This window comes from Myotis lucifugus, unplaced genomic scaffold (genome assembly GCF_000147115.1).
Source record: "Myotis lucifugus unplaced genomic scaffold, Myoluc2.0 scaffold_16, whole genome shotgun sequence".
Taxonomy (NCBI): domain Eukaryota; kingdom Metazoa; phylum Chordata; class Mammalia; order Chiroptera; family Vespertilionidae; genus Myotis; species Myotis lucifugus.
The window spans coordinates 10,998,241-11,020,780 of NW_005871064.1; the positions used below are offsets into that span (position 1 = coordinate 10,998,241).

The following is a 22,540-nucleotide window of genomic DNA, read 5'->3' on the forward strand; positions in this document are numbered from 1 at the left end:
GGGAGTTTGAGAGGGAATATATGACTTTGTGTTTTTGTTGTTGTTGTTTGTTTTTGCAATAATTTTGTTATTCTGTGCTTTTCTTAGATAAAGAATCTGGAGAAAGGCTTTCTAAAATGGTAGAGGATGCTTGTATGTTGCTGGCAGATTACAATGGCAGATTGGCGGCTGAAATAGATGATAGGAAACAACTTACTCGAATGTTAGCAGATTTTCTTCGTTGTCAAAAGGAAGCCCTTGCAGAGAAAGAGCATAAATTGGAAGTGCGTAACCTTTTCCTTCTTTAGTGTTTATTTCATTAATTTCTTTTTTTGGTAGTAATTTATATCTTGATGTTCCTGCACATTTTTTTAAATAGACCTTTTTTAGACAGTGGCCCAGGTAAGTTACTACTTGCATTAATGGTTTCTTTCTACTTGGATCAAATCAACCTGCCTAAGTAAATTTAGAGATTTGAATTAGCAGAATTGGTTGCATTGAAGACGTATTCCTATGAGATTCCAGTTATAGTAATTTACCTTATGAGTTAAAATCCTTATTTTCAAGAATAAAAATAATGGGAAAATAGCAATTATTACACAGTCTAGTATCAAATACAGTAAATTATGTTTGGAAATATTTAATTCCTGTTCTGAATACATGAAACCTTTGGGCATACAAAAGGTTTAAATAAAAAGACTTTGGGGCATAGAATTTGTTGTGGATGTGCTAGTTCCCATTCTCTGTTCCCGAACAATTCATCGGTTTTGCTCAGGAAGGTAATCTTTAAGTTATGCCTTTGTTTTATCCCTGATCCTGATGCATAACATATTCCCACCCACTCCGAGCTCATACATACCCTTTAAATTGAGTGAGAATTGACACTGTTGATGAGAAATCTGAAGGTGCAGCAGTTAATGTGAGAGTTCCTTTGATCAGAATAGCAATGGTCAGAAGTGGATGGGCCAGATTTGGTTTTATTTAAAAGATTCTTTCATTTGACTAGCGCTTGTTTAAGTTGCATACTGCTCTAGTAATTTCTTATTCTAATAATACATAAGAGACTTTCTAATTTATCTGGGTCCCTCTATTTAGAGATTGCTCTCTGCATATTTGTAGTAAGTTATGATGTCGCTTCTATTAAGTTGCTTTTCTTCATTAGTGTTTAGTTGTCCTCCCCTCCTCTCAGGGTCAAGACCATATAATTCAAGCATTTCTATAGTGTTTAGTTCTTGTTTCAGCAAACTCTATTTGTGCCATAGATGGTTGCCATTTCTACCTGTGAGAGCATCTGCTTGATGAAATACCAGCAATAGAGCTCTTACCGTATGTCTTAGCTCTTAATTTAGCATTACCCCTTTTCAGTTTGTTTCTCCTCTGCTCACATACAGGGTGGGCAAAAGTAGGTTTATAGTTGTGAGTATAAGAAACACAGTTTATTCTTTTCTTTTTTAATTGAATTTATTGTGTTGACATGTAATAAGATTATATAGGTTTCAAGTGTGCAGTTCTATAACACATCATCTGTATATTGTATTGTGTTCACCAACCCCAAGTCAAGTCTCCTTCCATCTCCATGTATTCCCCTCTTCACCCTCTTCTACCTCCCCCCACACTTCTTTCCCTCTGGTAATTGCCATGCTGTTGTCTACCCAGAGTTTATTCTTGTATTATTATTTATTCTTGTGTTATTTTCGATATGAACAACTGTAAACCTACTTTTGCCTCACCTTGTATATACTCTCAGAACATAGTTGTTGACACCATGCTCTCTCTACCTTTAGAGAAGTTGTCCAGTTCTCCATAGAAAGTAAAAGAATTGGTTTAAAAGATACTTTTGATAGTTAACTTACTAGTTTTTGATCTTGTAATGGAACTTCAATCTTAAACATATTGTTACTTGTTTTATTGTTAGCAGAATTAAGGGTAAGTAATGTCATACATTTTTGTCTTTAGTCTTTTAGTATGGTTTCTTTAACTTCTGTTGAGCTTTTGTTGCAGGTATTGGACATGGCGTATCTTCTAACGGTGTCATCATCATTAGCATATTCTTCCTGCTAAAAATAAATATCAAACTCCAAAGCCTGTATTGTCTCATGTTTTTAAAAATTGAGAAGACTGAAACTTTGTTATTCTACTTTATATTGCTTTCTCACTTAAGTTGGTTATTTATCACTGGTTAGAAAAATATAATTTATGTTTTAGATGTAAATGTAGAAAATAGAACAGATTCTACTCCCCTACCCCCACCCCATATTCTTAGTATGTGATGAGGCTGATGCTAATAACAATAACATTTACCACGTATATCAGGTACTATTCTAAGCACTTCACATATGTCAACTCATTTAATCCTATATATCAGGAAGTATTATTATCCCCATTTTACAGGTAAGAAAACTTAGGCACAAGGACATTAAATAACTTGCCCATGTCACAAAGAGGTAGTGAATTATTTAGAACCAGGGAATCAGTTTCCAAAAAGACATATTTGTTTTTAATTTTTACTTAAAGAAATTAAAGATTAAAACAAAACCTAAGTCCCATCTCTGCAACTGTTCCTGCTTCCTCCTTCCTCAGAGGTAATCACTCTCTTAAAATAAAGTCTTCTAGGAGCTTTTTTTGGGTGTTTTTTTTCATCATGACAATTTTCTATTATAAAGAAATGACCTAAATGATTTTAAACATTTTTTACATGTAAAGAAATATTTAGGTTTCTAATAAACTAGGAGGTTATTCCACAGAACTTTTTGTAAATTGTCATTTCCTTTGTCATAAGATAGAAAAATATTAAGATATTTGGACATTTTTTGTGCTAAGTAGGTAGCATCACTTTAAAGTTGAGACTAAGAGGTCAAGATTTATAATTACCAAATCAGCTGTGATATCATCAAATAGTTTTAATTTCTCATCCATTTTTGAACATCAGCTGTGATTAACCAGGCATTGATGTGTCATTAAATGCTCTTTTTTATTTTAATGAAACATAAATGTAACAGTTCAGGAATTGGCTATATCATATTTCTTGAGGCCATTATTAAAGCAGTAGAGGCCCGATGCACGAAATTCGTGCAAGAGTAGGCCTTCCTTCCTCCGGCTGCCAGCACTGGCTTCCCTCTGGTACCCGTCCTCTGGCACTGCACCTTGGACCTGGGCCTCCCTCGCAGCCCGAGCTTCGTCTGGAAGGACGCCCGGTCTAATTAGCATATTATGCTTTTATTATAGGTTTGTTATGAATGAAAACACGAAGTTTTTTAACTTTGGAAATGATGAATTATTTTTTCAACTTACAGCTAACTTTAGCCAATTAAGTAGATAACTTAAAATAGACTTGATTTATATTTATAAAATATTTCATAGATTGCTATGGGAATCATTTCACCATTTAGAAGTTGAATTTATTGCATGAACTGTTAGTCACTTAGCTTGTTATTTTGGGAGGCATTTATGGATAAGGACCTTATAATGATATTTTGACTTTTATATTTCTGGAGAGGAGGCAATATGGAGATCAGAAATTCTTCCATATTAAATGAGAGAATTTTTTTTGCTCAATTTTAGGTATTTTTTCATGATATACAGACAATCCTCGGGTTACGTTGGACATAGTTTCATGGATATGTCACCATCTCCCATCTATACTAATAATCTATACTAATAATAGAGGAATATGCAAATTGTCCGGGATGCCATCACAGTAACAGTAACGACTAAACAGCAGGCAGCCTGGGGCAACAAGGCTGGCAGCGGGGTTAGTGAGGGACAACCAAACCACTGAACAGCAGGCTGTGTGGGGCGACCAGGCCGGCAGAGGGGGCAGTTGGGGGCAACCAGGCTGGCGGGGGGCGGGGGGGAGCAGTTAGGGGCAATCAGGTTGGCAGGCAGAGGTGGTTAGGGGTGAACAGGCAGTTAGGCAGGTGAGCAGTTAGGAGCCAGCGGTCCTGGATTGTGAGAGGGATGTCCAACTGCCAATTTGGGCCTAAACCAGCAGTCGGACATCCGTGAGGGGTCCTGGATTGGAAAGGGTGCAGGCTGGGCTGAGGGACTCTCCCCCCTCCCCCCATGCATGAATTTCGTGCACCGGGCTTCTATTAAAAAATAGTTCATCATTTCGATGTATTTGTATATGTGCTTTATGTTTTTTATTTATTTAGCACAAGTAAAGGTCAGGAATTGTTATCTTTCTTTTAAATTTTTTTCACTTCATTACTGCTGTGTATGTGCTCCATGTGAGTGATGTAGGTGCTTATATGGCTGGGTTCCGACTTACAGTGAAAATCACGTTACGTTGTGCCGTAGGAACGGATCTCCAATGTAACCCAAGTACCTACTGTAGTTGAAACTGGTTTTATAAAATTCCTATGTACCTCATAGTACATTGATAAGGAAACCTTTGGAGCGGCAGTCACCAACCGGTGGTCTGAGGACCACTGGTGGTCCGTGAGGTCTGAAAGTTTAAATTGATTAGTTTAAATTAGTTTAAATTGCTAAGCTTCTGCAGAAAATTGGAAATCACAGTTTGATGGCTCTTACAAGGAAAAATCAGTCATAGTTCCGAGTTCTGGAAGTAAGGATAGGAAAGCTGTCAGGACAGTGTTTATCTTTTGCAATTTTGCATCAGTATATTCAGATTCAAGTCATTTAAAAAATGAGGCATAGTATTTATTGTATGATGTTGTTTGTTTAGTTTCTCATGGTGTTGGATTATGTCCATTGAGTTGCTTTTATTAGTTTGTGCATTATATGTAGTACATAGAGAACATCCGGGTGCTGCTGGCAGTTTGTATAGTTGTTCAAGAATATTTGCAGGATTTCTTTCTCATAAGTAGAATAGAATAGCTAGGTCAAAGGGTATGTATATCTTTAGGTGTTATGCTTTTTTAAGTTCCTTGCAGTATGAGTGCATCTTCCCCAATACAACCATGCCCTCTCTGAATTTCAGTGATCTTTTAAATTTTTGTATATCTGATATCTTAAAAATTACTTTTTGTTCATTGTTTCCTCATCATGCCATTTCTGTTATACTTACTTCCTATATACATACATGGGAATGTAGTCCCTCTTCTATTGGTACATTTGTCTTACCTTTAATTATACAGTAGGTTTTTGTTTGTATTACTTTTTGGCATTTGTGTTATAATTTTAATCAGGATGTGTATAAATTTTTCTTTCCATTTATGTTATATGTATATTTGCCTATGTGCTAAATATTTTAAAAGACAGTATTTACTGAATAGACATTTTTTATGAAATTATTTTTCAGTTAACAGTTGACAGCTAAGTAGACTTAACTTGGCCTTTTCCCTGTTTTTGGAAATACTGTTTACTTTTGTTGTCTGCCCCTCTATCTTTATTTGCTATTTTTTATATCACTTCATATTATTTTTTAACAATTTCTTAGTGATTGCTTCCTCAGAACTTCAACTGTCCTTTAGTTTATTTTTTTTTTCATGGATGCCATGTTCTTTGGAAGAATGTTTAGACCAAGTTAATGGCCTTTTAGGCTCTTCCATGTGAATAAGAGTTCATTTTTTGAATAATAAGAATTATATGTCTTGGGGGGGGAGGCAATCAGGATTTTAGAGATGCTTAGATGGGGCATGGCCAAAAAAAGGTGGGGAACCACTGTGCTAGACAGTATTTTCCAGGTTTTTCAAGAGTGCTTGATTTTATAAAACTTTTTGTTTTCCAAAACATTCAATTTTCATTTTTTTAAATGCTTAAGATAAATTTGTTTTACCTGAGACATTTGATGATTAGAAATTTCTGATGTCAGACTCTTAATATAGGAAATAAGAATGTTTACTATATATAGCACATATATGCAAATTTTGGATGCAAATTTAAAAATCTATTGCAGAAGCTGTTCTCTGAATGTAGCTTCTTTTTTTTTTAATCCTCACCTGAGGATATTTTCCACTAGTTTTTTAGAGAGTGTGGAAGGGAGAGGGAAGGACAGAGAGACACGTCAATTGGCTGGCTCCCATACGCGACCAGGGCCCGGGATGGAGCCTGCATCTGAGGCATGTGCCCTTGACCGGAATCAAGCCCTTGATCCTTCAGTCTGTGGGCTGACTATCCACTGAGCCAAACCAGCTAGGGCTGCATGTAGCATGCATGCATATGCGTGTGTGTGTGTGTGTGTGTGTGTGTGTGTGTGTGTGTATATATATATATATATATATATATATATATATAATAATTTGATTTCAGAGAGGAAAGGAGATGGGGAGAGAGAGAGAAACATCAATGATGAGAGAGTATCATTGATCGGCTGACTTCTGCATGCCCCACACTGGGTATTGAGCCTGCGACCTGGCCATATGCCCTGACGGGGAATCAAACTGTGACCTCCTGGTTCATAGGTCGATGCTCAACCAATGAGCCTTGCCAGCTGGGCTCTCTCCAAACTCTTTATCAACATAAAACAATACATGATTATTACAGAAAACTTGGAAAATACCTGAAAAAGCAAAACAAAAGAAACACAAGTTTACATTAACCACTGAAAGCAATCATTAATATTTTGATGTATTTTGTTCCACTCTTGTTTTTTATTTTATATAGTTATATATATTTCATCCTTTATTTTTTTTTTGAGGCTTTATTAACATTGTAGCCTGCCAGAATTTATTGTATCTTGTTTCCTTAATTTCAAACAGGAGTACAACTTTTAAAAAAGATGAGGTCTATTTCTCCACATTGGAATAAATAAGTTATACTATTGGACCTATTGACAGAACTAAGTCTATGTGACAAATTAGTGGGGAGATGTTTACTTTCAAGAATATAGGACGATATTTGTTTAATAAAAGTCTTTATTGCCTCTAAGTCCAATTACTTCAGTATGCCATTATAATTTATTGGGGGAGTGGTAATATTGGGTAACTATACCATGTAATTAATTTATCTGCTCATCATTTTTAAACAAAGTTAGATTTCAGAGGAAGGGAGAGGGTGAGGGAGATAGAAACATCAATGAGAGAATCATTGATCGGCTGCCTCCTCCACACCCTCTACTAGGGATCAAGCCTGCAACCCAGGCATGTGCCCTGAACTAGAATCAAACAGCCTTTTGGCTCATAGATTGATGCTCAACCACTGAACAACACCGGCTGGGCTCAGCTCAACACTTTTGAAGTATAAGATTTGTGTCAGAACTATAAATTGTCTTTTTTATGTCTATGCACATCAGATTTGCTCAAGCAAAATGTGAACCTCTTACGTACTTAGGTCAATCCATTGTAAGGAGAGCCCTGTGTCATTTAGACTAACATGATCTATCTCAGAATTCTGTCAGACTTAACTTCCTAAAGCAAGATTGTTTGTAAAGCGTTTCTCAGATCTGGTTATGTTTAGATTAGATTATGGAGAAAGTCACTGCTTAATAGCAAAGCCTATTTTATTCTTTGAATCTTTTCAAGAGCCAGTCATACTAATATAAAGTAAATTCTTGGGAGTTTTTAAGGGTTATTAAACTTAATACATTTTTAAATTGAGATAATCCTATATAATAAAAGGGTAATATGCAAATTGACCCTAACAGTGAAACGACTGGTCGCTATGATGTGCACTGACCACCAGGGGGCAGACGCTCAACGCAGGAGCTGCCCCCTGGTGGTCAGTGCACTTCCACAGAGGGAGCACCTCTCTGCCAGAAGCCGGCTGGCTCATGGCTGGCCAGTGCAGCGGCAGTGGCGGGAGCCTCTCCCGCCTCCACGCAGCACTAAGGATATCCGACTAACGGCTTAGGCCCGCTCCCCTAAGCCGTTAGTCGGACATCCCCCAAGGGATCCTGGGCTGCCAGAGGGATGTCTGACTGCCAGCTTAGGCCTGATCTCCCCGAGGGGTCCCAGACTGTGAGAGGGCACAGGCAGGGCTGAGGGCTCCCTCCCCCACCCCCCCACAAGTGCATGAATTTTTGTGCACCAGGCCTCTAGTTTACATATAAAAGAATGCACAGATATTAACTAGGCAGCTTCAGCAAACTTGATAAATTTTGATAATTTATTAAATGCTGGACACATACTACAGTAATGTGTTTTATATTCTAATTGCTAATAAGATTTTTTTTAAATAAATTTTTATTGATTTCAGAGAGGAAGGGAGAGGGAAAAATAGAAACATCAGTGATGAGAGAGAATAATTGATTGGTTGCCTCTTGCATGCCCCGCACTGGGGATCAAGCCCACAACCCAGGTATGTTCTCCAACTGGGGATCCAACCGTGATCTGGTTCGTAGGTCAACCACTAAGCCACGCCGGCCGGGTGCTAATGAAATTTTAGTTACCTCTTGACTTAGGGATATGTGTAACTAAACGTAGTTTGATTTAAAATGTGTGTGTATGTGTGCATGGAACATGAGAAAGATTATTGAATATGAGAAGAACGGGCATTCTTAACCTTTGAGTTGCCAACAGCTTTGAAAAATGCACATATGCACACATTTGTTTACAAACAAATTGAATTAGGACTGCCTCTGATACCCATGGCTCACAGTTTAATGACCTGTTGATACCTAACCATTGCACAAAGGATGGGATTGATGTGGGTCCTGTATTACTTTCATTGTCTTCTTTCTCTGTTTAAAATCTTCTGCTTATTGCATTTAGATTCCCCTAAGCTAAGTGCATCAGTGTGGTCAGAACTAGACTTGGCATCACTTCATGGGAGGAAGCACTGCTCGTGTAGCTACTAGCATAGTGACATAGCTGGTATAATGTTAAGCTACACTAGATGTTCATGGAATGCTGGCTCAACCACAGCTGGATTTCTGTTCAGTTCTGGATTTCACATTAATAAAAGGAATTAACTTACCATAGTGTATCCAGAGGCAAGAACCAAGATGGCAAAAGAAATGGAAATAATACCTTGGGAGTATCAGAGCTCAGACTTCTGGATAGGCATGAGTTATGTTAGGGCAAAAAGAACAGTGGATGTATTATATATGACAAAGATTATTCTTCCGTTTAGAACTGCCTAATGTGAAAGGACTATTTAATAAAGTAGTTTCAGCCTCTGCCCTCTACATCTACAGCATATTCTAAACACAGTCCAACAGATTAACACAGTCCTCACAGATTAACATAAAACTCACCATCAAGGCTGATTTACCTTAGTTCCTCAGCTGATTAACCTCAGCTTTTGAAAAAATTACAGCACATGCCAAAAGGCAAGCAACAGTCTGCAGAGATTTTTTTTTTTTAAGTGAGAAACAGACTCATGTATGATACAAATTTTGGGATTACCAGACCAGGAATCTAACATAACTGATTATTAATATGTTAACTCTTTGAAAAGTAGATACTGTACAAAAACAGTACATTTAAGTAGAGAGATGGAAATGGTTAAGGAAAATCTAGAAACTAAAACAAAAAACACTGACAGATGAAGAGTGCCTTTGATGGTCACTTCAATATACTGGACACTGGTAAGGAAAAACTCAGTGAGCTTGATGGTAGATCAATAGAAACTTCCCAATCTGAAATGCAAAAACGAACAACCAAAAAGCCCAGAATATTCAAGAATTGTGGGACAATTTGGAAAGGTGTAACACACATGTACTTGGAATAGCAGAACAAATGAAGCAGAAGAAACATTTGAAGTAATGCCACGTATATCCAAAATTAATGATAGACATCAAACCACTCATCAGGAAACAGAACATATGCCAGGCAGGACACTCTTGGGCATATTATATTCAACTGCAGTAAACCAAAGACAGGGAAAACCTTGAAAGAAGCCAGAAGGAAGAGACATCTTACCTATAGGATAAGAATTACAGTGGACTCGGCAGAACCATGCAAGCAAGAAGAGAGTGGGGTGAAAAGTGTTGAAAGAAAACAAACCTAGAGTTCTAAACTGAGTGCTGCTGTTGGAGGTGGTCAAGAAGAGGTTCAAAGAAAATATTGGGTCTAATGTTTGCCTTTATATATAAATGGTCAGTTATGGGAGATAGTAGTATGTATTTCAGTGATTTTGAGGAATATTACAAACTAGATTCCACTCTTGGAGTTTTCCTCTGTACATGAGCATATTGAGGATTGGAGCAGGAATGTAGCAAAGACACTTATTTTTGCTCCCAAAACAGCCCAGAACCTCTAATATATGGCCTATTAAAACCTTGTGGAATATGTTCCATGAGACACCCAATTTGGGAAACACCAGATTAGCTGACCTTTATGACCCTGAGATCATGTGATTCTTTACTGGATAATGAATGCTAAGGCAATGAGGCTAAGCAGTCACACAGAAAATGAAAGTAATGTAAATATAGCCATGAGTAAGTCTAGTTCTTCATTTAAATATCAGGAAAAATGGGAACATGAATGTGATTGTTCCCAGATCCCATCTAGGATATCACATCACATTTATTTATCATGTCTCCTTAGACTTTTCTTGGCTCTAGCACTTCATTAGACTTTCCCTGTGCTTGATGTCCTTGATAGTTTTGGAGAACCTTACTTAAGGATTTTGCAGTATGTCCCTCAATTGATTTGTCTGATATTTTTCTCATGGACTAGAGTTAGGTGTTTTGGGAAGAAGACCACAGAGAAAAAGTGCCATTTTCATCACATTTTATCAAGAGTACATTCTGTCAACATGACTTACCAGTGTTGATGTGCCCTTGATTGGCTGGGGTAGTGTTTGTCAACTTCTCCTCTCTAAAGTTAGTCCTTTTTCCCATTTTTGTACCTGGGAATAAGTTGCCATGTGCAGCTCACACATAAAGTGGGAATCCATTAAACTTTTCAAATATGTAATGCTTTAAGTGAACCTTTTTCAAATATCAAATTGCAATCCATTTTTTAATTCTCATAAGAATTTGGAGAGCAGATATTCTGAGTTGGTTGAGGATAATAGCTGAGTTATAGTCACAGCACCCAAAGCATCTGTTGGGAAGGGTAGTGTTTCCTAAGGAAAAAAGTTCAAAATTTTCCAAATACTGGTAGATGCTCACTACTTCTTTCTAATTCACGTTTTTCTGCTTTTTTTCATTTCTTCCTGACACGGGACATTTCTGCATTCTGCTGTTAGCCTAATTCTCTTCCACTAGGTGCACATTGGAATCATGGGATGTGGTGTGAAACAATAATTCAGAAAACCACGTTCAATGTAAATGCACTTTTCCTGAAAAACTATAGAATGCAAAATTTGACAAAATCATGGTTGATGGTGAATATACAGAAGATAAGAGTAGGTAAGGGTGAGGCAAAATGGTTGAAAATGATTGAAAAACACTGCCATGTACGCACTCATATAACCCTAATTGGCTCACACATCCCAAGGTTTAATTTTTTTAATCATACTTTTATTTCTTTTTCAAAAACATCTTTTTACAGAGGAAGGGGGGGGAGAGAGGAGAATACCAATGGTGAGAGAATCATTGATTGGCTGCCTCCTGCACACCCCACACTGGTGATTGAGTCGGTAACCTGTGCATGTGCCCTGACTAGGAATTGAATCATGACCTCCTGGTTCATAGGTCAAAGCTCAACCACTGAGGCACACTGGCTGGGCCATCTCAAGGTTTTAAATCGACTATTTGCTCATGATAAAGCCAAAATCTTTATTTCTATCCCAGAATGCTAGAACCGCATTTCCAAATACTGCCAAAAGTCCCAAGGATAACTCACTTTCCATGCTGGAATCTGAACTGTTTCCAAAGGAGTTTCTGCCTGTCTTTGCTCTCTGAAATAATAGCACCTGCATCCAACCACTCATGGAACCTGAACCCTTATCATTCTTCACATTGTAACCACAACCAACTCCTGCTGAGCTTTCTCACTATACAGTTTGTCTTTTGAATGAAGTTAATGTACACACAGTATAGTTTGTGAAGCTCTGTTACTCTTGGCTTGGTTCAGGCCCTAAATCTGTCTTTCGTAAACAATGAAGTAAACTGGCTGGGTTTCTTCCTCAGATATATTCTCTTCTATATCAACACTAATTCTCACAACTTAAATATGACCGTGTTTGGTAAGGAAATTGACATGGCACCATGCACTATAGTAATAGTAAATTGCCAGGCACATATTAGGCCCTTTATTCTCTGCCCTTTTATTGTGCTGTTCCACTGACGTGAGTGTTCTTACCTCTCCTCACCTCTGAACGCCTTCCCTAAACTCAGTGGAGGGAAATCCTCCCCTTTGTATATCATAGAAATGAGTTTTTGCCTCTGATGGAACACATCATACTTTATTAACTTGTTTGCTTGCCCATTAAACTGCTCTTCTATGTGAGGATTATGATTCATCTTTGTGTCTCCAGCATAGTGATGGGCACATACTCTGATAGATGTTCAAATGTTTGCTAACTGAAGTGTGGTCAGTTGAGACCTTTGGGTTCAGATCAAATGACAATGCTATGTTTGAAAACTTTAAATAATATGAAATAATGGCTAAAATCCCAGTAGAAGACTCAAACTGACACCCAAAATGTTGGTTGTAAAGAGTTATAAACAGTATGCTTATTTTTTATAGAATTGCTTTTGACCTTCTTGCCCATCACATATGTTATTCACTATAATACTTGCATTAAAATATCAAATTGGCCTTCCCAGGAAGTCAGTTTAGAGTTGGGTGGAAAGTATTTCTATTGTTTGAGCTTGGTATCTACTGCATCTGGAAAGACCAGCTCACTTTTTCCTTTATCCATGTGAGTTTTATTAAAAGTGAATTTCTTAGTGAAGTAGTAGAACTTGGAATCCATTTTCCCATTAAAAACAGTACTATCAGTGGTACTTGTGTTCTCAGGCTAACAAAGCCTCCCCAACTTTAACAGTTTTATTGACATATAATTCACATACCATGTAACTTACCCATTTAAAGTACAGTTTTTTAGTACATTCACAGGATCACTACAATCTATAATTTTAGAACATTTGTGTCTACCCTAAAGGAAACCATTTACCTATTTCCACACAAGCCCACCTCAAGCCCTAAACAACGAACAGCTCTCGTTTCTGTGTCTAAATTTTTCTATTCTGGACATTTGATATACATGGAACCACACAGTATATATGGCCTATTCGGCTTCTTTCATTTAGCACTAGAGACCCGGTGCACGAATTCATGCACCTCTGGGGTCTCTCGGCTTGGCCTGCGGGGATCGGGCTGAAACCGGCTCTCCGACATCCCTCAAGGGTCCCAGATTGTGAGAGGGCGGTTCTCGGGAATTGGGCTCCCTCCTCTCTGGTTCCAAGTTCGTCACCCAAGAACTGCAGCTGCCAAGTCACTGCAGCTCGGCAGCTCCTGCGTTGAGCGACTGCCCCCTGGTGGTCAGTGCACATCGTAGCTACTGGTCAGAGTGTCTGCCCGTTGATCATTGTGTGTCATAGCTACCGGTTGGACAGTCGCTTATGCTTTTATATAATGTTTTCAAGGGCCTTCCATGTTGTAGCATATATCAGTATTCTGTTAATATTCATTGCTAAATAATATACTGTAGGAGATATACCATATTTTCTATTAATTGATGGATAGTTGGATTTTTCACTACTTTTTGGCACTTAATCAGTTATATTGCAATGAACATGCACATATGAATTTTTGTGCAGACATACAATTTCATTTTTCTTATTTTTTAAAAGTAGAATTGCTAGGTTATGTAATAACTCTGGATGACTTTGAGGAACTAACTGTTCCCCATCTTGGTTGGACCTTTTTACATCTCCACCAGCGATGCATTTAAAAAATTTTAGGACAGTGCCCTGGATTGTACAATCAGGTAGTTATCAGGTTTCATCTACTTTCATCTTTAGGCTAACGTGAGACAGTTTACCACTGCTACTGAAACCTCCTGTCTTTAAGATGACTTTTGTTTCTATTTGAGAAAGCATGATTGCACAGGTTTATGAAGGATGATCTCATAGAGAGGGTTAAATGAGGTTATTTTAATGCCTAGCACATAATAGATGAGTAGATTGCAGCTTTTGTTACGTTTACCAGTTTTTTTGCGTGCAATGTATACCTGTTGGCTGAGGGCTTTTAATTGCCATCTTTTTTTTGTTATTGTTAATCCTCACCAGAGAATATTTTTTTCCATTGAGTTTTAGAAAGGAAAAGAGGGAAGGGGAGAGAGAGAGACAGAAACATCGATGTGAAAGAGACACATCGATTCGTTGCCTCCCGCACTCACCCTGCCCAGGGCTGGGCATCGAACCTGCAACCTGGGTACATGCCCTTAACCAGGAATCAAACTATGACCCTTTAGTGCTCAGGCCGATGCTCTAACCATTGCACACACTGGCCAGGGTGCCACACATCATTTGAATGAAAGGATTAAGAGAAATCAATCATTGAAGAACATCTTATCTGGATGCTAGAGATTAGGATGGGCAGTAGTGACCACTAAAGCCATATATGACACTTCTCAAAACATTCGGCCTCTGCCAAAACCGGTTTGGCTCAGTGGATAGAGCGTCAGCTTGCAGACTGAAAGGTCGCAGGTTCGATTCAGGTCAAGGGCATGTACCTTGGTTGCAGGCACATCCCCAGTAGGAGATGTGCAGGAGGCAGCTGGTCGATGTTTCTAACTCTCTCTCTCCCTTCCTCTCTGTAAAAAAAATCAATAAAATATATTTTTAAAAAATTCGGCCTCGAGAGGCAGAGAGTAGTTGCTTTTAGCACATTTAAATAGCAACTAAGCATTTTGTGCTGACCCCAGAGCGTTTTAGGTCTTATTTATTAAAAAATGATTCAGCTAAAAATGAGACAGATGGAGACGTGTGTATACCTTCATACTTGCATGTCCTAAGGAAGAGGCATGTGCTGAGTATGGAGATGTGTGATGAGACCCACTGAGACGTATGCAGCTCTGATGTGAAATGCCCTGGTGCCCATCTTTTGCATGTCACTGTGCTGCTCTCCTGGAATCTACCTGGTGTTTGTGTGCGTCGCTGGTGAAGGGGGAAAGGGAAGAGGAAAACCGTGTCTTGAGATTATGGCTCCCTATTAAGCTCTCTCTTATTTATTCTTCGTTGCTCTTCATGATAGATTAGAAATGCAGGGACATGTAAGACATGGCAAGGATTTACTCCTCTCCCATGTGCCCAAAGCTATCCTTGACTTATCCAGCCTTCAACCTTGCCTGCTTTGTCTGCCAGTGTGCCCAGCTCCCAATGTGTCAGAACCCCCCTTTCCCTCATTCTGTTAGAGCAGTTGGGTTATGGTAATTCTGACCAACCCCTTTCCCCAGTTGTAGTTATTCTTTGAAAGAGAAGGGTCAATCGTACAAAGAAATCTTACTAGTTTATTAAATTTTAGGCAGAAAAACTGCGGGTAAGTGGCTCACAATTCTGTGTATCACCATCTTTTTTTTTTTTTTTGTAAGAATTTTTGTGAGTTTATTTGAGCCAAACTGTCGACATATGCCGGGAAGCAGAACCTCAACGAATTGAGATAATGCTCCGGAGAATGGCGGGGCTACATCTGTATTTATACATTGCAACCAAAGGAGGAACATAGGTGGGCCACATGAAATCCATTGGTGATAGGTTAAGGAGGAGGGATAAGCAAAGCAGGGAAACCCCTGGGATTGGATAAAAAGTAAAATGATGGACACATACTTAGGTGGGTGCAGGAACAATTAACATGATAATGAAGGAATTTGTGGTATCTGTCCTGGGGCCCAGCACATTTGGTTGTGTCCCAGGGGCTCCAGAAAAAGGGAAGTCACAAGTTACCCAGACATTTCAAGTGTATGTTATCAGAGATGCAAAAAGACAGATAGGCTCAGTTAAGGTAAAGGTTGACCTTGTCAGTGAAGATACTGGCCTAGGACGTAACTGCCCACCATAACTGCTTTTAGTTAAAGTTTAATTTCAGACCATCCTTGGTGGTTACTTTAGGTCTCCGAGTTTGCAAGACTGCCATGCAGGCCTTATCAGCATCATTTTTAGGAGCTTTTACAAAGTTCACAAGTTGTGGACCCACTTCCAGAGATTCTCACTTAATGGCATGGAGTGGGGCTGGAGTTCTCTTGAAAAATCTGAGTTCCCTAGGTGATTCTGATATGCAATCGGGGCACATACTCAATCCCTAGTAAGGGCACATTCCAAAGGCAGCCGATTGATGTTTCTCTCTCACATCGATGTCCCCCCCCTTCGCTCCCTCCCTCTCACTTCTTTCCCCCTTCCTCTCTCTAAAATCAATAAAATAAATTTTTAAAAGATTGTGGTTTTTTATAAGAATAACAGAGTTTACCTGGTTGTCTATTTCCAAAGTCTCTTTTGATCCTAAATCTCACATTGTAATAATGGTTTTTTTATTCAGCATTAACTGAGTGTATAGCACTTCTCTGAACTGCCAGAATTCTAATGAAAAGTATTTGATGTTACAGGAATACAAGCGCAAGTTAGCCAGAGTTTCCCTGGTGCGCAAAGAACTCAGGTCCCGGATCCAGAGCCTGCCGGACTTATCTCGATTGCCCAATGTCACTGGCAGCCACATGCACCTGCCCTTCGCAGGGGACATCTACAGTGAAGATTGACCAATCTCTTTCCAGGGCCCAGGACTGTGTGGGAGATGGAGACAGGTTAGGTGGATAGTCCTGTAGCGTTATTTTTGTATATTGTTGAGAGAGTGACACTAACAAACAAAAAAATGACAAGTAATTTATAAAATTGTTTAAAATGTTGGTTTGTTTACTATTTTATTGGTAAGTTAACATGAGTTAGTTTAAACAAGTGATCTCTGTGTATTAATAACCTCACAAGTAGTGGTTATTTTCAAAAGCTCTTTTGTAAACTTTTTGATCCAGGGCCTTGTGAGAAATTCCATGTTTCTATTTCTTTATGTATTTTCAAATGCTTTTCTTTGTTTCCTTCAGTATCTAATCACTATATAGTATGTAATTCTTGAAGGGTAAGAGTTAATCAGGACTTGGTTGAGACTTAATTATGGTATAATTAGGACTTGATTGTAGAAGGGACTAAATGTTTTAACTTAATCTTCACCCTTCTTCCCGACCAAAATATCATTTGTGTGCCTCTCAATGCCTTTGATTCCTTATTCCTTAGATGTCAGTAATTCAACACTAACCATGGATGTAATTTTTAGGGTCAAATCAGAGCACCATAGGGGTTCCATTCCAGCTGCCAGCGTAGAACACGAGGAGTGTTAAGTAGGGGCCCCTTGATTAAACAGTTTAGAAATAGCTGATCAGAGTAATATGAAATGCTTGGGAAATGTTGTAATGTTGACGTTTTGCTAAGAGGACAGCTTTCATTTCGCCAGATCAGTCTTCTTTTTACATATTGATCCCTTTAACATAAAGCCATCTGAGGGACTAAAAGAAACAAAGTAGTGATACTTTTATTATTCCTATAGCCTTTAACTTTAAAAGCAATGGTATTTTTAGCTCTAATATCTCAAGGACACAATATTCATTAATGTTCAGTAAAGTAGCCTGGAACATTTTTAATGTTTCCTTAAGGTTTTTGAATGACTGTATATTTGGAAATAAGGCAGTGCTGCACTACAGGGTAGATCTGGTAAATACTATATTTGTATATTTAGAATTACCAAAACAAATGTACTTTTACCTTTCAACTTAACCCTGTGTGTTAGAGCAGTTGCATGCTCTCCTGCTTTCTTCTTAAATCACATTGTTAAGCTGTGGATTTGTACTCAATAATGACTTAGGATAAACATTTTTTTCATTCATTACTTTACATATTAGACATTTTCCTTTTTGTTGTAAGCAGATTCAAATTAGATAGTCAATAAAACATCTTTAAATCCGCAAGCCAATTCTGTCTCACTAGTCTGAATGGCTTCACTCTTTCTTCCTCAGTATGAGAGAGTATAAAAAGAATTTATATGTGAAGAAGGCAAATCTTTATTTTTAATAGCCAGTAGTTCTGGAAACTGTGCTTCTAACAATTTAACCTTTCTCCAAAGCAGACACATGTAAGTGGTTCCCATTCATCTGGCTTCTAGTCCAAAGCTTTTTAGTTACCTTTTGGGAGTTGGGGCACATGTTCTCACAGAAACAATTATAGTTAGGTTCCGTGTGAACACCACCACAGAAAACTCACTGGGAACCTAACCCACTTAATCATGGATATAATTCATGTTGACATAATTAATGTAGTTGACAAATGATGTGCAGTAGTCAGACTCACACATTGGGGTGTCTGTCTTGTGTCCCCCTGTCCCTCTGTAGAATATCTAAGAAAAAGATTCAGCTTGGTAGATGTGTGTAACAAATGCACAATTATAAAAACCTAGTTATAACTGTTTTGAAAGTGTATCATGTAAGTTAGATTTTTTTGTTAAAGTGAAAGCAAAAACTTGTATATTAATTTATTTTCAAACTCTTAACCTTATTTATGATATGCTAAAGTGGTGATTTATTCATTCAAAATATATTTTTTTTCCACTTAAAACTAATTTATAAACTGTGTATGCCTGGGAAGCTTTGAAATCTATTAGAAATTTGTTGAAATATTTTCACCATTTAAGACAGACTTCTGACTTAGATACTGATTTTAATGCCAGTGTCTACTCTAAATATTTATTATAAAAATGCATTATTTTTTTAAAGAGCTTGATGCAATTTGTGATAAGTGATAGTACTCAACCTGAATCTGAACCCCAATCCCACCCTATGACCAATCCTTCTCAAACCTTTGGTTGTTGGTTAATTCACTGACTGTGAACACAAATGATATGGTGTGGTTTAGAAGTTACATTTTCAGTTAAAACATGGTAAGCTCTTTAGTAGTAAGTAGTCTTCTTTTCTAAAAGGTAGACTACTTCTCAAGAAATGGGCTTAGATGTGGGTATTGTAATACCAAATTCTAAATCATGAGCATTTTCTCCACTGTGCATGTGAGGCAAACCAAGTATCTTTGAGTGCAGTTTGGCCTGGCCCCTCAAAAGAAAAGTTAACGCCCCACTAACGGGTGCTGTAGTGTGAATGGATACCATCACTCTTTTCTCCACAAACAGTGACAGCTGTCTGGAGTGGCAGTCTGAGCAGATTCCCTGGCGTTCCCTCTGCTCCTTCCATCACTACAGTAAGTAAAGAACCACGTGGGCAGCCGGGAGTCAGATCGGCTGTGCTCAGTAGCCAGCCTCCCCTCTGGGAAAAGAGTCCAGATGCAGCTGTTCTGGCACCTTCTCTCACAGGCACTCTGAACCATCAGGGCTTTTCTGTAGGAACTCCTTCAGAATCAACAAAAGCTGGGATGACCCAGCTATCTTGATTTGCAAGATTAAAAGAACAAAAACTAGGTTGTCAGTTGTCACTGTAGATGAGCAACACTCAATCTATGAGTGATTGAACTGGTTCTGAGAAATCTTTAGAATGAAGAAACTCAAGTACAAATTAGTTGGGAAAGTTAGAATGTCCTTTCTGAAATTTCCATTCTAAAAATTGACATTATATGAAATAACATAAGCTACTAAACTGCTTTGTATTCTATTAAGAAATAGCTCCTAAAGGTAAAGTATTGTTTCATAGTTGTTGCGCTATATGAAGCTTTTTTAAAAAGTGTAAACCCAGTTCTCTGTGTTGAAAGGGAGCATTGAGTTACCTACTGAATTTATACAGAGGATTTGTTTCCACCTGTAATTCCAGCCATCCACACGAGTGTTCTTTTTTTATTTTTTATTTTTTTTTATATAAGTGAATGCAAAGTTTATTGGGAGGGGACCCAAGTGGGTTGCCGCACATATGAGTGTTCTGACGTGGCAATAGCACATGGGAAGATGAAGTTTCCCTGTTTCTTTACCCCTATTTGTTTGGCTTTATCTGATGACAATATAAAATGTTCTTAATAAAGTTTTATGTTCTTTTTGAAATGTGTAGCTTATTTTTGTGAATCTGATTGATCGGATATAGGGTGGGGAGGGAGAGATTAATGGACTGGGAGGGAAGGAAAGTATTGGAAGTATTCAGTGAGGGAGGTGGAGAAACTGCTGAAGGAGATTCCTTTTGCTTGGCCAGTGGTTCCCAAACTTGAGAGAACATCAGAATCACCCGGGGGCTTATTAAACCAGAGCTTCTGGGTAAGGTCTGATTGTTTGCATTCCTAACTATTTGGTGCTGATACCACTGGGACTATATTTTGACAACCATGCTCTAGACCAACTTTTGAGGTCCATGACTTGCTTGACAATTTAAAATTCCAGGCAATTCCAGGAGATATGATAATAAAGTATGGGTTTTACAGTTCATTATATAGCAAGTTCCTTATGGGCAGAGGACAAGACCAAATCTTCTGTTGTGACCTCCTGCTCAGTAGTGCTTAAGTGCTTTTGAAGAAACAGACTCACTAGTAGCTTGAACTCCTTCTTTGGAGCACAGGCCCCCTCACCACACCTTGCATTTAGAGCACAATGGGGGAATACTTGAAAACTGGGAATCTCTGGCAGTGTTGGCCAAATTTCTTTGATAAGACTCACTTGGGACGTTTGCATATGGCCACATACCAACTGAATCAGAACTTTCTGTGATTCTTATTTAGAAATTCTGGGAGATGTAGTCCTCTTGGCCAGTGCTTCAGTTCTCCATTCCAGGATGGGAGAATTACTTAGCTCTATATACTGTATATGTAATTCCAAGATACTAAAGCAAAAACCCAAAGCATAGATGCTAAGCATTCTGAACTTAGGAAAAGATCTTTACGTGAGCTTTGTGTGATCTTTTCCTAAGTTCAGAATAAATAATGAAACAACTAATCTGAAATGACCATGATCTAATGATCTCTCTGGAGAGATTACATTTTTAAAAGTTAAGGATTCAAAGACATACTTTAAATATAAATTACTAGAGGCCCGGTGCACAAAAATTTGTGCACTCAGGGGGGTCCCTCAGCCCGGCCTGTGCCCTCTTGCAGTCTGGGACCCCTTGGGGGATGTTCACCTGCTGGCTTAGCCCCGTTCCCCGGGGAATCGGGCCTAAGCTGGCAGTCAAACATCCTTCTGGCAGCCCGGGAGCCCTCGAGAGATGTCCACTTGTCAGCGGGGAGCAGTCCTAAGCTGCAGTTGGACATCCTTAGCGCTGCTGAGGAAGCGGGAGAGGCTCCTGCCACCACTGCTGTGCTGGCAGCCGTCAGCCTGGCTTGTGGCTGAGCAGAGCTCCCCGTGGGAGCGCACTGACCACCAGGGGGCAGCTCCTGCAATGAGGCGTCTGCCCCCTGGTGGTCAGTGTGTGTCATAGTGACCAGTCATTCCCAGTCTTTCTACTGTTAGGGTCAATTTGCATATTACCCTTTTATTATATAGGACAGAGGCCTGGTGCATTGGTGGGGGCCGGCTGGTTTGCTCTGAAGGGTGTCCCGAATCAGGATGGGGGTCCCGGTGGGGTGCCTGGCCAGCCTGGGTGAGGGGCTGATGGCTGTTTGCAGGCTGTTCAAGTCCCCCAGTGGGAACCCTCACCCCATGGGTGTGTGGCCAGCCTGAGTGAGGGGCTGAGGGCCATTTTCAGGCTGCCCACAGCCCCTTCAGGGTGGGGGTTCCTGTTGGGGTGCCTGGCCAGCCTCGGTGAGGAGCTGATGGCTGTTTTCAGGTTGGCCACGCCCCCCGGCGACCCAAACTCCCAGCCTCTCCTTTTTTTCTGGGATTTATTTATCTTCTATAATTGAAACTTTGTAGCCTTGAGCGGAGCCCAGGGCCAGCCAGGGCAGGTGGGAAGCTTGGTTTCCTCCATCGCCAGGGGCAACCCAAGCCTCTTGGCTCGCTCCAGCTCCGTGGCCGCAGCCATATTAGTTGGGTTAATTTGCATACTCGCTCCTGATTGGCTGGTGGGTATGGCCTGAGCATAGCAGAAGGGCAGTTAATTTGCATGTTTCTCTTTTATTATATAGGAGGATATCTATATCTTATGCATATGTGTATAACTGCATATTAAAGTTAGTAAGGAAGCCCGTGCCAGTTTGGCTCAGTGGATACAGTGTCAGCCTGCCAACTGGAGGGTCCCGGGTTTAATTCAGGTCAAGGGCATGTACCTCCGTTGCAGCCTTGATCCCCAGCCCTGGTCAGGGAGCATACGGGAGGCAACCAATCAACGTGTCTCTCTCACATAGATGTTTCCCTCTGTCTCTCCTTCTATTTCTCCTCCTCCCTTCCACTCTCTCTAAAAATCAATGGAAAAATATCCTTGGGTGAGGATTTACAAAAAAAAATTAGTAAGAAAATATTTTCTAAAAAACGGATAGGCCTGAAAAGATAAGTATGAAAGATTTCATATCAAGGCAAGGTTTTATGTCCACACTATAATTTTAATATTCTCTTTAGAGATGCCCAAAGACCCTTCTGCCAAATAGAAAAGAAAGTCAAGAATACATAGTGTCCTTTATTTGCTACTGAGGTAAACAGCTCCCAGCCTAGGAGTTCCTACTTTTACTCCTTCTTACTTCCCAGTCATGCAGTTGGAGAGGATGTTAGTTCTAAATCTAGTGTGAACAAGTGGGCTAAGGAATTTGAATTTAACTACCATAATTGAGGAATATTTGCAGAGCTTGTGCTACGTGCTGGGCAGGGAACTAGGTGCTGAGATCACCTAGACATGCAAAGAGCTCACAGGCAGTTAGGGACAGTCAAGCAGGAAA

The 22,540-nt window shown here is 39.3% G+C and overlaps 1 protein-coding gene across 1 annotated transcript in view; it reads left to right on the forward strand.

Moving 5' to 3' along the window:
• The window catches only part of RPRD1A (regulation of nuclear pre-mRNA domain containing 1A), a 39,798-nt gene extending 20,008 nt beyond the window's left edge, over positions 1–19,790 (forward strand). Inside the window, exons 6-7 of the mRNA XM_006085158.2 lie at positions 88–263; positions 16,321–19,790. Coding sequence (XP_006085220.1) covers positions 88–263; positions 16,321–16,470 — 326 coding nt within the window. The 3' untranslated portion in view covers positions 16,471–19,790. The remainder of the gene's footprint in view (positions 1–87; positions 264–16,320) is intronic.
• The last annotated feature ends 2,750 nt before the right edge of the window (positions 19,791–22,540 follow it).